The sequence below is a fragment of the Anoplophora glabripennis genome, unplaced genomic scaffold (genome assembly GCF_000390285.2).
Source record: "Anoplophora glabripennis isolate ALB-LARVAE unplaced genomic scaffold, Agla_2.0 scaffold720, whole genome shotgun sequence".
Classification (NCBI taxonomy): Eukaryota; Metazoa; Arthropoda; class Insecta; order Coleoptera; family Cerambycidae; genus Anoplophora; species Anoplophora glabripennis.
Window position 1 is genome coordinate 229,546 of NW_019416809.1, and position 17,208 is coordinate 246,753.

The 17,208-nt window shown below is 36.2% G+C and overlaps 1 protein-coding gene across 1 annotated transcript in view; it reads right to left on the minus strand.

The window, feature by feature from the left end:
- LOC108914364 overlaps positions 1-9,215 on the minus strand; it is a 134,713-nt gene extending 125,498 nt beyond the window's left edge. Inside the window, exons 1-2 of the mRNA XM_018720173.1 lie at positions 9,212-9,215; positions 3,834-3,987 (exon numbers count right to left, since the gene is read on the minus strand). Of these exons, the coding sequence (XP_018575689.1) occupies positions 3,834-3,987; positions 9,212-9,215 (158 nt within the window). The remainder of the gene's footprint in view (positions 1-3,833; positions 3,988-9,211) is intronic.
- Positions 9,216-17,208: the final 7,993 nt, after the last annotated feature.

Here is a 17,208-nt window from a genome sequence, read left to right on the forward strand (position 1 = left end):
AGGTGACAGGTTTCTAGGTCCTGTTGTTTTACCAAACCGATTAACAGGCGCTGCTTACCTCAACTTTCTGCAGAACACACTGTATGAGTTTTTGGAAGACATTCCTTTGAATCAGAGGCAACAAATGTGGTTCCAGCATGATGGTGCTCCAGCTCATTTTTCCATGGCCGTTAGAGAGCATTTACACCAAACTTTTCCACATAGATGGGTAGGAAGGGCCGGACCTGTTTTATGGCCTCCAAGATCGCCTGATCTGAACCCTCTAGATTTCTTTGTTTGGGGATATTTGAAGACATTAGTGTATGGTACTCCTGTAAATAGCCTGGAAGAGCTGCAGCTACGGATTAATCAAAAGTGTCAAGAAATCCAAACCAAGGAGGGTGTTTTCGAAAGAGTTCTAATATCGTTGAGACGAAGATGTCGTGCCTGCTTGGAAATGGACGGATGGCACTTTGAACATCTTCTGTAACTTTGTTTTTTGTTTGTTAAAAGCTTCCTTTGTAGGTTTATTCCCAATAAAATAAAATGTTTGAAAAACGAATAGTGGTCCATATCTCCGCAACCGTTACTTTGCGGACCAGTGTTTATTAAGACTTTTCTGCTTATTTTGGTTCATAATATTACCTCCTGAAATATTTTACACTCTTTTTTAACACCCTGTATAATGACTTCATTACTTGTACATCTCAAGAATTCTTTTCTACACCATTCAGATTTCAGCACTGCCGTATAAAACAGATGAATTGTAATTAATTAACTATCGATTATTTTGAAAAATTGACATCGTCTGTATACAATGTATGTGGCAATAACTTTTGTGCAACCTTTTATAGATTCTATTGCAACATGCAACAAAAAATCACTTGACATGGAAGGGATATAATAGTTATTAATGATACAAGTGTTAAAAGTGACATTTTATTTTGAGAGTGAAGAATATTGCGGCACGAGTATAGCGAGTAGCAATTGGAACAACCGCACCAACAAAATAAATTCACATTTAACAAATGCATCATACAATATTTTTTGTAAAACTGTTATTAATCTATCGCTTACGTGTCGTACGCGTTGGCACTGATCGTGAGTACTAAATTCGTTTCAATTAAATACACTGGTCGACATGATTCGTATATATTCACTACGAATAGTCATCTCGCGAAGATTTTGGCTCGCTGAAGCCGAATTTGGCCTCAGAAATGCTCGATCTCCTAAGGTTTTTGAGATATAATCTAAAAGTGCAAAAATAAGATTTTTACACATATTTGAGGTTACTTATATAATATCGTCAGGTACAATCCTTCCACTTTTCAAGCGAGTTTGAATCGTCCAAATATCTTTTTTTTTTTTTCACCGAGATATGATCATTTGATGTTACCGTCTCACAAAATTATGCACTCAGATGTATCATGTCGACCAGTGTTATGTGTGGCAATAAAGTGTATATATCAGGTCAGGTACTGGATAAAGAGTAACTAGATAAAACAGTTGTAAGTTGTTTAGTGTTTATTAGTAACTACAATTGAAGCTGTCCTTAAATATTGTAAATTTTGAGGCTAAAAAATAGATTTTTAAGAAAATTCGAGAAATGAAAATAATTTTATTATTCCATCAGATGTTGAAGAAGCAACAAATAGGGCAACTTTAGATCTTGAGCCCCAGAAATCGCAGCAACAATATGATATGGCATATAAAAGACTTACTGAATGGTGTAAAATAGAGAAAGTAGCAGACAAGTTCACTGAAAATATATTTTTGGCTGCGAAGAAAACTGTAAGTTATGGAAGGCGTCAACACTGTCGTCTAATTTCTCTATCATAAAAGCTAGTTTGCAAATCAAGAACAACGTGGATATAAGCAAGTATTACACGCTAACGATAAGCGTTTTCAAAATGAAAAAGTGTAGGATATCGGCCAAAATAATCGAAAAATTTACTAGCGTACAAATTAGCACATTTTTTAAGGAAGCTCCAGACACCAAATATCTAATGATAAAAGTTGCATCAATTTTTGGTTTGATTGGAGCATGCTATCGTGAAGAGCTTTGTAAATTAACATTGGATGATATTGAAAAATCAGAAAACTCCTTATTGATTCATATTTTGGAGACTAAAACCAATGTTCGTTGTAGTTTCAACCTACTGGAATAAATACTTTTGTGAAGATTTCTATTAATATTGACGAATTTCTGAAATTGTCAGATCCGAAGCAGTTTAATGGGCATTGTTTCTCAAGTACTTCGGCATTTTTGTTAACAGATTCTGGAGCTAATTTAATTACAATAAAACGACATGATGGATGAAAATCATCAACCGTTCTGAGGGCTACATCGATGATTCTACTATAAATAAAAATAAAACACTGAGAGAATTCCTCCCAGTACCTGTACCTCTAATGCTGCAATTGCTTTAGAGAACCCTTCTTGACCCTTGAGAACCTTGACATCAGCGTCATCAGGTGTCATCGACGATAGTATTGCAGTTAAACTGAATACCTCCGCAATTATTTCTCAGTGAATTAACATAAGTTCCTAACTGTTTGGGTTGTAATATTATTGTTAATGTTTGTAAATAAATATTTTATAACTGTTCCAATAAATATGTATTAATGTTTCTAAATTCTATTATTTCTAAATTTATCAATACAACTTTCGATGATCTTTAGAACAATGCATATTACTATACAGGGTGATTCATTAACAATGGGAAAGTCGAAAGCTGACGATACTACACGTGAAATGGTGACCATTGGCGCAAACATGTCTTATCCGAAAGTTAATAGTTTCGGAAATACAGGATGACGAAAGTTAAAATTTTAAATCGTTTTTTTGCGATTATTCTGAAAATATGTAGGTTAGGAACTAGAAAATTTGTGGAACTCTATTTTTTTAGACGACGAATAAGATGCCTGTTGTAATTTCAGCATTGCTCATAGAGGACGCTACTTACGACCAATTTTACCGAAAATTTAGTTAATAACTTTTTACCCTGTATATTTAACATGAAACTTGATTCAAAACCTTAAAGAGCTATTATTTTTCCATTAATTGTGTATTCTTGTTTCATTTCGGTATCTCGATCCATTTTCGAGAAAAACCGATTTAACGAACAGTATGTTTTGATAATACGAGAAATTAAAAGCGAAACAAACCAAGTGTTTCTTCATGTTATTACAATAATTAAGAATGAAACAAATGAAATTCGTAATAATGATTTAAAGTCAGTGTTCGAAGAATGCACCGTTGACATTTACACACTTTACACAACGTTTTCTGAGAGATCTTCGAGTTTGAAACAACATATTGAGATTGCGTCTGACTTCGTTGGCAGCGATTTGTATTCTTTGCCACAACTCTTCACACGAGCCAATAGATTCTTTGTAAATTATATCTTTCATTCGAGACCAAATAGAAAAATCAAGAGGATTGAAGTCCGGACTTCTGGATGGTCAAGCAAAAATGATTACATGGACAATTCCGCGATTTGGAAAAACTGCGTCTAAATATGCACGCACTGGCTAGTGGAGCTCCGTCGTGCATGAACCACATGTCTCTTCTTAAATAAAGTGGAACTTTAATCGCTGCCGAAAAAAAATTACCTACGCAAAAAAATCTCTTTCCTGTTCGAAACAGTCTACATTAATAAAAGCGAAACGACATATTCTGAAAATAGCAACGTTCACTACGCGACCATATATCGCAGGAAAATAATTTCGCACCTTTATTTTATAGCCCCATTATTTCTTATTTACTGCTTGTGCACAGCGACTCTCAAACGCTGCCCGGAGATTGTTCTACCCCGCGAGTTCTATACATTACGCCCACTAGGAAAACTCACCATAGCGTGATGATTACGTAGGGGGTGCAGCACCAGATGTAGACCGCCACGATGGTGATGGTCATCCTAAGGGTCCTGCTCCTCGCTCGCTCGATGTTGCTGATGTCGGACCGTCTCAGGCGCATCCTGCCATTGGAGGCCCGATAGGATTCTCCTGGAAAAGTAAATAGTCTCAGGTTTATATACGGGGTGTTTCGAAATTAATCTTATATATAAAATTCTCGTGTCACAATGTTCGTTCCCGTACTCCTCCGACACGGCTTGATCGATTCTCATGAAATTTTGTGAGCATATTGAGTAGGTCTGAGAATCGGCCAACATCTATTTTTCATACCCCTAAATGTTAAGGGTGGTCCTCCCCAAAATTTTCTTTTGTTGTTTTTTGGACAAAATTTTATTTTTTTATTTTTTTATGATGTGGCCTTAAAAAATACATACAATCCTAAATTTTCACCCTTCTACCATCAACCCTTATTTTTTAATAGCGATATTAGTAATTCAATAATTTTCAACCCCGCTCGATAACTGATCAATTATCACTTGATCATTTTTTTTATCCCCGCCAGGCGTCGACCGGTGTCACTTCTGACCCAGTAAACAGCACGGAGTAGGGATGAGATCTCTCTCACACAATGAGCCGTTTCTCACTCCCTACAGTTTTCGGCCATTATTATTATTGTTTGTGCATCAACCATAATAATGACATTTACTATTACCATTCATAAAAAAATATATACACGATATACACTGAATAACACTAAATATAATATAGATGGTAGAAGTGAAATTTATTTATGAAAAATCTACTAAAATAATCCTAGGAATAATTTATATGGCAAAACAACGTTTGCCGGGTCCACTAGTATAATATAAAAACACATTCTTAACGTAGCGAAATTGCTAAATAATGCAATCTTCCAAACATATATCATGTATTTTTTTTGTTCTAACATCAACCTTGACAAAAAGCTTAGGGTAAAGATGCCTATTACGAGACACCTTTTTTAAAAAATCATGGTTTTTTCAATTTTAACATTTTTCTTGGAAAATTAACGTTTTTCTTTGGAGAATTTAATCTAAATCCTTCAAAAAACGCGGGGACGCCTCAAATTTGTATTTTAGTTTTTAAGTTAGATTTTATCAAAAAAGTAATATTTGCCTAATCGAAAAAGGGGTTCCCAATTTGAGACATTATGGGTTCTCAATTAGGGAATAAAGCTGAAAATGACCTCAAAAACAAAAAAACATTTTTTTCTTTAAACAAAGTAACATTTTCTCTTACAACAACGAATAGGTAATTCTGTGAACAAAATAAAAAAAAAGTTTAGGTTTACAACCTTAACAACAAACGGCACAAATAAACTTTTTTTATTTTATATCTCCACATTTTAGATGTGCCCATTTGAAACAGGCCTGGCATTTCTCCCACTTTTCACCTCCCGTATCTTCGGAATACAAATCGGCGCAATATGGACACTGCATCATCTTCCTCGTCTTCTGAAGAAAAATCCGTGGTGTGCGAAACAGTGTCATCATCTTCACTGGACGTTGATGATTCTGTAAAAACTTTCCTTTTCAGAGGCCTTTTCCCAGTTCCTTTTCATTTTGCAGCACTTTTCTTTGGCTTTATTTGTTTTTCCTTTTTTTTGCCTACTTTTCTTTTCTTCTCTTCAAAGCTTCTTCTGTTTGTAGTTTGTATGGAGGAGATTGCGAGTTTAGTATTGAAGGTCTAACTAAAAACCTTTGTTTCGCTCATCTTTCCGGTGTTTATTAATTGAATGCCGATACTTAAGGGTGTGAATCCTTGGGTCATTTTAAGAAGAAAACTTAATATCAACATATGTCCTAAACTTCTTAATTTTTGAGCTACAGTGTGTTACAGTTTTAAGAAAAAATTTACTTTTTTATTATAATTTTCTTCATCCAGATATTTTTATGAAATTTATTATGTACACACCTATTAATCATTAAAGAGCATTGTTTGATGTAAAACATGTTTTAAAATCTTTGCCAATGACGTCCGTACGAGGTTTGAACTAAACATTTTTGAAGAAAAAAATGGTACGCCACTGCTTTTTCTAAAAACTAAAATTATTTTTAAAATCTCCATTTATTTTACAGCAAATTCGGTTCCTAGACTTACTCTCGTACGACGCACCATTTGCACGTAAAAAAATTAAAACCAAAAAAGTTTTTTCCCCAAGTTCATTGAGACTGCTTTTGATATTTTGTTGCCATTTTGTAGACACCCACCATGCTAGACACCCACCATGCGTGGAAACACTTTTTGTGTGGCAAAAGGCATAATATTAAATGTTTGGATAGAAAAAACGGTAAGCTCATTAAATGCCCCCTTAAAGCAAATGAAATAAAAATTAGTAGGCTGGGTAAAGTATCATAATTTTTGGCGCTTCTTTTCGCAATAAAGTTGACAACTGCTTTCCCGCGCGACGCGGCCTCTGTTAACATATGGTAGAAAGTGAACTGCCGGTAATATAGAACAGTGGCGCTCTTTAAAAAAAACGGCCTAATTTGCGAAAAAGCCCGGTATCTCATATTTGGAACTGTCTCATAATAGGCAACTTTACCCTACTACTTGCACATTTTTTATTAGGATTGTTTCAGGTACTCTCCTTGCAATAATTAAAATAAATAGATCTTAGCAAAGCTGACGTTACACGTAATTGCTACCAAAGATATTAAAATTTACTTCCATTTGATCAAAATTTCTTTCCGTTTTCTTAGATTTCCGACCGACGCCATCTGCCAATTCAGAGACATCCGTGCTTCCCGTGTGTGTTTTCTGTTGTATTTGTTTGTGTTCTTATTTGAATGTATCGTTAATCTTCTAAATAATCAGTGCTTCTCAACGCTAATCAGCTGTTAACTGTTAGTTTTGTGATAAGGTTTCTTCGATATAAAGTACCCGAACTGTTTTAGGTTAGAAAATTGCCTTTTCGTTAGAAGACGATAAATTTATTGTAGAGGCCTACTTTCGGAGTGGTCAACGAGATGAAAATGGATGGAATTATTCAATCCATTCATGTTTTTTGCAATTCCAGGAAGAGTTTCCAAATCATGAAGCCGCAGATTATAACATTTTACTGGGCATGTTCGACGTTTGGTGACACGATTAAGAAATTTTGGCAGTGTTGCAGTGTAAACGGTAAAAGTCACCTGGAAGAAAGTAAGTTTTAACTGAAGATACACTGGAGAATGTTAGAGAGCGTTTAGCAGCAAACCCCACTAAACCTTCACGACAACTTTCAGCTCAGGCGGGTAAATATTTATAAAATGTTAAATTTCAGTATTTAAAAATATTAATTATAGGAATGCCATATGGTCAGTACACGGAGCTATAAGAAAATTACATTTGCATGCACATAAAGTTTCCATGATGCAAGAATTATTACCATAAAATAATGAAAAAAGAGTGAACTATTGTAACTGGTTTAACCTAAACGATGACAATCTTTTAGATATAACTTTTGTTACCTATGCACAATGGTTACTTTCAACAAGATGGGGCAACAGCACACACAGCTAACACAACACTGGAGTTCCTAAGAGAATTTTATGACGATCGCATTATTAGTCGAGGCTTATGGCCTTCAAGATCTCCGGACTTAACTCCCTTAGATTATTATCTATTTGGAACATTAAAGAATTCCATATATGTAAACCGTTTACACACAGTGGATGAACTAAAGGACGCCATAACAAATAAATTATATAATGTATTTAACAGCTTAAGAGGGCGAATTCAAAACGAAGGCATCCACATTCATTATAAATAAATTGTGATTAAAAATATTAAATATTTCGATTTTTCATTTAAATGTTTAAATAGTTAGAAATTATTATTATTGTTAATTTAAATACAACACTTATTATTACTAGTAGGGGTACAAATAACGCACATAAAGCAAAAGCGATTCGAAGATCATTCCAGGAATAACGTAAGCGTTCTCGTCCGAATTTCGATTAATACACTTATGCTGAGAGAAGCGAATTGATTTGTTGAAGGCTTTCAAAAGTTTTTTTTAATATAGTTTTTGTACAATCACACAAAACCGGGGGAGGATGGTAGGCAAAAAGGTAAGAAGACAAACTGACAAAGAAGCAGACAGCCTAATGGACATTTAGACATAGGGTGGCAGAAAAACAGACAGAAACATTTAGTCATTTAGTCAGACAGGAAGATAGACAAAATTACCAACAAAAAGGTAGGTAAAAAGGCAATATGTCAGGTAGATGGACAGAGAGAAAATACAGGCGGACGATAAATACAGACTAACAAGCAAACAAATGCAGGTGTGCAGGTAAAAAGGCAGACAGATGAACAGACAAAGATAAAAAAAATCCAACCTTTTTTCACCTCGTATTCTTACTTTAACCTCCAAATGACCTTGAACACGAAGTGACAGAGGTCAACCGACCTTTGCACCGGAATCAGAGACCCCAAAAATCCCTGGGTACCTAGGAGTCCGGTGTTTTTTTTTCAAACTAAATGTTGACCTGTTTAATGATTGTTAAAAATCGTTTCTTACGAGTATGTTAGTTTTGCGGTTGATAACAATAATATCTAAATCATTTTTATATAATCCTTTCCTTTAACAAATTAATAAACCCCTCAAATTAATTAATGCTACCATTCTTCTTTTTGTGTTGTATATTGTGATTAAAACAAACAAACAAACAAATAAACAAAGGTATTTAAAAGATGTACCTACTTCATTCGTGTTTTTAACAAAACGTAGGTGCATAATATATTACATTTTTTGTATCTTTAATAACTGTACCTTTAAAAACAACATATTACAATTTCTAATTTTACATACTCTTAAAATTATACATCGTATAATGATTCTAAATTTGGAATCAGGTAAATAAACAAAATTTAATTTTCATTAATTGAATTGCGTGATATAATGTTTACTTTATATCTTTTATTTTTCTACCTTCTTCAATGTGAAATTTTCTGTAACACAAAAATAGACGGCTGATCCTCTTGGCGCAAGAATTTACTTCATCAATTTTGTATTTTTTCGCAGGTGGTACCCAGAAAAAAATACAACTAAACAACTTTAGACATTATCTTTATTAGATACTTTACAAGATTTTTTTTTCAGAGACAATTAACTTAACTATTCCTATTTTTTAAATACGTTTTCAGGAAACTTTATATATATAAAAACAAATTGGACCCAAAAATATTAAAAATTGATATATGGGTTAGTATTTTTACATAGGAAATATCAGTCTTGATACTGTATCATTATTCACCTTGGAGATAAAGCATTATCCGCTCCCTTCCCATTTTCTCGCAGTATTAAGAAACAGATTTGCTTTTAAGAAGCATTTCGGGGTAAACGTACCCATATTTTTCCCAGGTTTTTTTTATAATATATGTCTTGATCCTTGGAGGTTTATCTGAAATATAGCGATTAATATCTAGAATATCAAGAGTTATAGCCGCAGTATTATAATCTCACTGTGCTTTTCGTTTTTTAATAAGTATTTTACTGATACTGCTATTATTAAAAATCTAACCATTATGTATAATTGAAAGGGTGAGAAGAATTACCTAACCTTTAGATTATTACGCAATTATTGCTTTTTCGCTGTTACATTCTCTGGAATCATTTGATTTTAATTTTCGAGCAATCTTTATCACAATCAAGAAATTAAGGGAATGATAAAAATCCTTGTTAACATTAAGATTGAATTCATTAAACATCACTTCGATCTCTTTATTAACATTAATTAGAATACTCTGAATTTAAAATTAGCCGCGGTTTCACTTTGTGAATAAAAAAAATTATCCTGAAAAAATTTTTTGCTTGTTAGAAAGATTTAGTTGCCTGTAAAGGGATACGCTCAGAAGCTTGGGACTTCATCAGAGAATGAAAATGTGTTCAATAATCGTGGAAAATAAGCGTCTCGTTAGCCTCAAATCTTTTTTACAGTCTGGAAGCGGCGTTAGGAGTTTATTTCAAATTTAAATATCTAATCCCAAGCAGCACAATTTTACAATAGTTTAGAAGTATTTCTTGATCTTATACCACCTAAACTGCGATACCTTTTATGGTTTATATTGATAGAATAACCTCATTTCAGTTTAAAAAGCCAAGTACATAAAATATGTAGTGGGTTGCGGTTAGACAAAATGGAGCTCTATGCGACGCATGAGCGAGTGAAGATTGTGAAAATTCGTTACAAGTACAGAGAGTGTGTAACTGAGACTCTGCGCAAATTACGTGGAATTTCCGATAGAAGGAACACTCCAAATGAAACAACTGTGAAGAGATTAGTTGCCAAATTCGGTTGCAGACAATAAAAAAACAAGCCGGCCTCGTACTGGCCGTTCAGACATTAATATTGCTACAGTGACTGATAGTGTGGCGAAATTCCCGTAATCTCAGTGTGTCGTCGGTCAATGCAATTAAATGTTTCAAAAAGCACAATGCAGTGGATTTTAACAAAAGATTAAAGATTCAGGTAAACCAGGAATTGAAACCAGACAACCATTTAATGCGACATTCGTTGACTGGATGTTGGAGACTCAACAAATAGACAATGATTTTTCAAAGAAAATCATTTTTAGCGCATTTCCATATTAGTGGGTATATGAACAAGTAAACCTGTCGAATTTGGAGCAGAAAGCTTTCAGGTCATTCAAGGACAACCTCTGTATACGCAAAGAGTGACAGTGTGATGCGGATTTTACGCTGGTGGGGTGATTGGTCCTTTCTTGTTTGAAAATTAGGTTGGAAACGCAGTGACTGTCAATGGAGAACCATATTGAGAGATGCTATTGAACTTTGTGCGGCCTCATTTGCATGGCATGGATTTGCATGATATGTAGTTCCAGCTGGATACTATAGACGAGCGGTCCACCCCTAAAAAGATGCTTAGAAAATCAAGGTCACCGACCACGAGGAGGGGCGAGGATGAAACCTTTTGTAATCGATGCGTTGAGTCATTGTGAACAAAAAACCTAAGTAACATTTTTGTGTCCCAGTGGCAGGTAATTTGTTATTAACAAAAAAGTTGCAAAATAAAAATATTGCAAAAAACGCTCTGCAAACGTATATTCGCTGGTAAATTGGGCAAAAATAAACACTTTTTGTCTATTGACATTTTTTCGTAAAACGCTTCCTTTTCGACCTAGAGGCGATTTAAGGTCGAAAAATCTTTAAAAGTTGTCAAATTTAAAAATTTATATCTCATCTCCTACCAAAGCTTTCGAAACGTTCAAAAGCGCAAGATGATCCTCGAGACTTATACTTTGATGTAGTATTTTTTTTAAACCCGCCCCCTTTTTTTAACTCGTTAAATTTGCAGTTGAATTTCGGCCGCTAGTGCCCACGCGCCACCCCTGCTATCGTTATTGTATATAGATATAGCGCTGTCGTGCATATAATCGAATAAACGCTATTCATTCATTACTTGTTACAATTTTTACTATTTAGTATTACTAACACTAATACATATTTTCAAATTAATCAAATATTGTATATCATATAATTATTTATAAGATTAATAATATGAATTTCATATTTAAATGGAATTACGTTACAAATATATTGATTTATATTTATAACTGTATCTTCATTAATGTAGCTTCAATAATAATAACTATATATAACTATATTTATATCAAAAAATTATTTAGAACTAGAATATAAAATATTATAAAAGGATACGAATAGATACTCAACCAAAATATTAAATGACCGAGTTTTCGCGAACGTGCGCTTATGCGAATTATTTGTTATAACTTGTTTAAACAAGCGCAATGGATTAGAATGCAGCGATCGGGTGTCGCATAGATCATTAGTTTATTGTCTGGCATCAGGTAATAACAGTGAACATTTGACAAATAATGTATAAAAAATAAATAATAAATTTTCTACAATACTTATTTGTGCTGTCATAGTGCAACAATCCTTTATTAGTCTGTAAACAATCATGCAACGTATGTGAATATTTAATGTTGTATAAAATTGCAGGTAAGTTTTCGAAAATTATTCTTGTGCTATTCGTTATTTAATACAATATTTATTATTCCCAATAGCTAGTATGTACATGATGGTACATACAGTGGATAGTTACCCTGCAGCGATGAAGACATTTGTTCTTGCTTATCACAAGGCTTCAAATGTTGCTATCTTTGCAATTGCTCTATAAAATGTCAAAATGCAGAAATGCAAACTGATGATGATATTGATTCGGAGACTGAAAATTGATTTTTTATTAAATAGTTAAGTTTATATTTAAATGTAAATATATTTATTTGTATTAATAAATACCTTTGATATATGCATTTTTTGAAATGTTTAATTAATTTATTTTTCATTTAAATATGATATTCTTATTATTAAGGTTTGAAATAATTATATGATATACAATATTTGATGAATTTGAAAATATTTATGAGTGTCAGAAATACTAAATAGTAAAAATTGTAACAAATAATAAATGAATAGCGTTCTTTCGATTATATGCACGACAGCGCTATATCTATACCGGGTTATTCAGTTTGGTATTCGCGGCCCTGTATCTCTTTTATTTTAACAAATAGCTATAACAAAACCTATATATTTTTAAATCGCCGCACAAACTCTATCAAATGACATTATTAGATCGTCTCCATAGTGACATATGTCAAAATTGCTATAGTCAATTGTTTTTGTTCAAATGGCACACTATATATTTTTTTATCAATTCTGGAAGATATTTTTTTTCTGCGTTCAGCTATGTAAGGAAGTATATAGTTTCATTAGAAATATTGCTAGAAAAACAGCAAAAAAGATAAACCCTACTTTTCGTACCTTTATTCTGAAAAATGATAGGCAGCTACGGAAACAAGCTACTGTGTTTTTTAAAGTAACATATTTTATTTTTAATACAATAATAATATAACAATTTAAAACAATACTTATTTCAAATGTGCAAAATGACCTCCATTTGCTTCCAAACACAGAATAGCTTTGTTTATCACTCTCTACAAACACATTCTAGTGTTTCTTCATTTAATCTCCGACATTCTACCCTTTAGGTAAGGCCAAAGAAAGAAATATATAGGAGTGAGATCCGGAGATTTAGCAGGCCATTTAACATCTTCATGGAATGTTCTTGCCTTTCTGGGTTTAAAAACTCTTCTTTTCTTTTGAAAACTTTCATCTGATGGAAGTTGTCTCTGCGGAAAACGCAGTTGGTATAAATACCTCGCAGCTTTAGCGTTCTTTCGGCGATCTCCATAAATTAAAATCATATCTAGTATTTCTTGATTACTGTATGTATTCATAATAAGTATAGATAGAATAGGTAGGTACAAAATGTCAATTATTTTGACAAAACGTTATTTAGAAACGTCAAAATTCAGTTGTTTCCGCAGCTGGCTATCATTTTCCTGAATAAAGCTACTGAAAGTAGGGTTCATCTTTTTGCTGTTTTTCTAGCAATATTTCTAATGAAACTATAGACTTAATTATATAGCTATACGCAGAAAAATCCCGAATCGATAAAAAAATATATATTGTGCCATTTGAACAAAAACAGTTGACTATAGCAATTTTGACTAATGTTACCATGGAGGCGATCTAATAATGTCATTTGATAGAGTTTGAACGACAATTTAAAACTATATAGGGTTTGTTACAGCTATTTGTTAAAATAAAAGAGATATGGGGCCGCAAATATCAAACTGAATCACCCGGTATATAGCGATACGTAGGGGTGGCGCGTGGGCACTAGCGGCCGAAATTCAACTGCAAATTTAACGCGTTAAAAAAAAGGGGCGGGTTTAAAAAAAATACTACATTAAAGTATAAGTCTCGAGGATAATTTTGCGAAAATTGTTTGCAGAGCGTTTTTGCAATATTTTTATTTTGCAGCTTATTTGTTACTAACAAATTACCTACCACTCGGACACAAAAATTTTACTTAGGTTTTTTGTTCGCAATAACTCAATGCATAGATTACAAAAGGTTTCATCCTGGCCTCTCCTCGTGGTCGGTGACCTTGATAAGCATATTTTTAGGGGTGGACCGCTCGTCTACTATTCCTGAATTAAAGGCAGAAATTCGGAGAGTTGTCAACAAAATTCAGCCATAGATGTAATGAACTAATTTTAGTTTCCGGTTTTATGTAGGCGTTTTTATAAATGTTCAGTTGACCTGGAAAAGACTAGAATAGTACTGGCACTCCCATAATAAAAAAGGAAAGAGTGTACGTGTGTGGTGGTAGGCCGTCTTTGTCTATGAGGGTAAGTTACTTCACTTCATACTTCAGCCTGAATAAAAAAGTACCGATCTATTTGTGTAATTAAATGTAGCAAGACGAGTATAAATTTATAAGGATAATATAGTTTTTGCCTAAATTGACCTACATGTTGATCTATATTTTCAACTAATTCAATCAATTTCTTATCCCCTTTAAAATTATACGCTCATGGAATTGCATTCCTCGGTCCTTTTTACCCATCGCAAGAGTCTACGTGTTAAGAATGATTCGCTGCCTAATATTTTGGCACTGGCGTACACAGACTAAACAGAATATTTATATTTAATATATGATTTGTCTTTTATATTTCAGGAATGGACGATCCTGGTGCTGCCATCTAACAACCGACGCCCCTATAGAATTTACTCAGAACGTTTTGACGTATAAGCGCTATTTATGTTGCATTCAGTGACTTGAAAAACTTTTCTTCGCCAAAAAATAGAATTAAATCGTGGAACATTTCCGTGCGATTATTTTTTACAACATTCGACGTGGGTTATTTCAACAATAGTGCATCGATGAACTTAATTCCATTTTTAGCGATGAAGCACCATCTAAAGCCACCGTATATAGGTGTCACCGAACCCGAGACTTTGCATTAAATCTAATGTAAAATAAATACAAAATCATCGTAGACAGAAAAAACACAGCGACATCGCTGTCATCAGTCATCAGACATCAATAAAGTTAAATTTAGATAGTGACAGACACATAAATATGAATCGACTAATGACTCTCGGACCACGGTAAACTAAACCTCTGACTATTATTTTAATATCAAACCATTTTAGAAAGTTTTTGTGATTTTTTTTACAAAAAAAAACAGCAATCCTAAGTTCTCCGCCTTCCTAGGAGTCTCACTAGCCGCGGCTTCGAAAAAATCGGGTAACAAGAATCTACTAGGAAACGGAGGCATAGACATGGCGCCCAACTAAGGGGCTTCGAGTGGACAAGCACGCCCACAAGGACCTCACAACCAGGTATCGATAGGGAAAACAGATATCCACCTCCAATTCCACAAATACATTCAGAAATAGACAGTGAGTTGTCTTTTGAACCGGCACTACATTCCACTCCAAGGCAGGAACCACCCACAGCCGAAGAACGTCTCATTGGTGCATTTACGGCAGACATACGCAACGTGCTACAGCCGCAAACAAGGCCGACACCCCGCCACACCTTTTGCGGCGGAATCACGAAGTGTCCGGCAACGTTCCTCGAGCTTTGATGCGTGGACACCAACGCCGGAGATGGGATCAACATCTGCCCCAAGCACTATCCATACTCCGGACAAGAGCAGCGACCAGAAGGAGCTGCCATCTAAGCTTGCAACAATATTTCCAAGCCAAACTCTACGAACCAGACACCCAACCACCCACCTAATACCAAGTCGACGCACGGGTCTTGGTGAGGTCTCATCCGACCAATCGAGAAGCTTTCGCCCCGGTCTGGACTGGCCCCGGCAGAGTACTACGACGTTTGGGAAACGTCACCTACGAAATCGGGCGACACGGTGCTCGAACTCAACTCCACCACATAGACGACCTCCGCCCAGCGCCCCAGGATAATGATGACGTCGAACTAAGCGACGACGAGTCCGACGATGACGGTCCAAGTCCCAGGAGACCACCACCAACTACAACCTCCACAACCAGGCCAGCCAGCTACCAAAGAGCAACAATGTTAAGGTGACATACCGCTCCCGGTCGAGCCACCACAGCCAGGTCCAAGGCGCAGACAGCCTAAGCCAAGGTCCACCGCAGTAGACGCAGAGCCATTAGGTCAGAGCGATCGTCATCTCTCCTGCAGCAGCCAAAGCCGAGCCAACAGCGAGTCCAGAGACCTAGGCCACAACATGGCCCTGGTAACAAACCCAAACCAGACCACCGACACTACGCCAGAGCAGCAGCCCAGAGAGAACAAGGCCAGAGAGGACCACCGTTCCCGAGCCGCTGTTCCAGCCTACGCAGAGCCTATTCCAGAGCAGCGAGCCGACAACAGAGAACCATCAAATCAGGGCGATTTACGTTTTAGTTGCCGTGCCAGCTGCCCAAGTTCAACCATTAAAAAAAAAAATCAAGAATCCAGTCCCAGTGCAATCACGACGCCGCAGATCCGGAGCAGAACGCCCGATCCAGCCGTCAGCCGTCCAGTTCACAAGCCAGCCGCCAGCAGCACTTCCAGCAGCCCGAGCAGCTACGTCAACTGCGGACTCGAGTGCGGGAAGTGTAGCGAGTGTGACAATCGAACGAACCAAGTGACAATTACCCTAGAGGTATTTGCGAGTGAAAGTTACATTTTGCCCCATTACAACATTTACCTTTAAATAACGTTTTGCAAACGTTCATATTTTCTCACTGAGTGTACATTGATTTTGATTTACCAATTTCCATGTAAACAGTTCCAAATAAAACTAGGCCCAACAGTCAGTAAAGTCGATTCGCACGAAGGAGGGAGGTGTCACCAGTAGTATAGCTATAGGCGTACGGAGCCAAAATCCCATGTATTTTCTTATGGAGGTTCATCTTGGTCATTTTTGACGAATTTTACCCCCTCTCCTCCTCCTTTTCCCTTCCCCCTCCCCTTCACCGCCAGCCAATCAGAGCGCACCATTTTTGGCGGGAAAAATGGCGGCAAATTCAAAATGTAGCCAGCTAGGGCTCTGCCCCCACATGCAGGTATACCTACGTAGGTATGCAGGTATCCCCCACGTAGGTTGCCTTCCCCGCGTAGGGCTTCGCCGCACCTAGGGCTTTGCCCCTGGGGCCCCGCGTCACCCAAGGCTTTGCCCCCACCTAAGACCCGCCCGTGCCGTCCGTGCAAGTATCTCCATGTAGCAGCCCCAACGGCGTAGGGCTTCGCCGCACCTAGGACTTTGCCCCCTGGGGCCCCCACGCAGGTCACCCACGCCGTCCGCGTAGGTCACCCCATGTCGGGGATACGCTGTCGCGAGTACCACAACGTAGGTATGCCGGAGTTAGGCTCCCGCGAGGAGCTTCGCCCCAGGGCCCCACGCTTCGGTGTTGGAGCGCAGCAAACGCTTATCAGTAGTAGTAGTACTTGGCGTTATCAGTAAGGACACCGA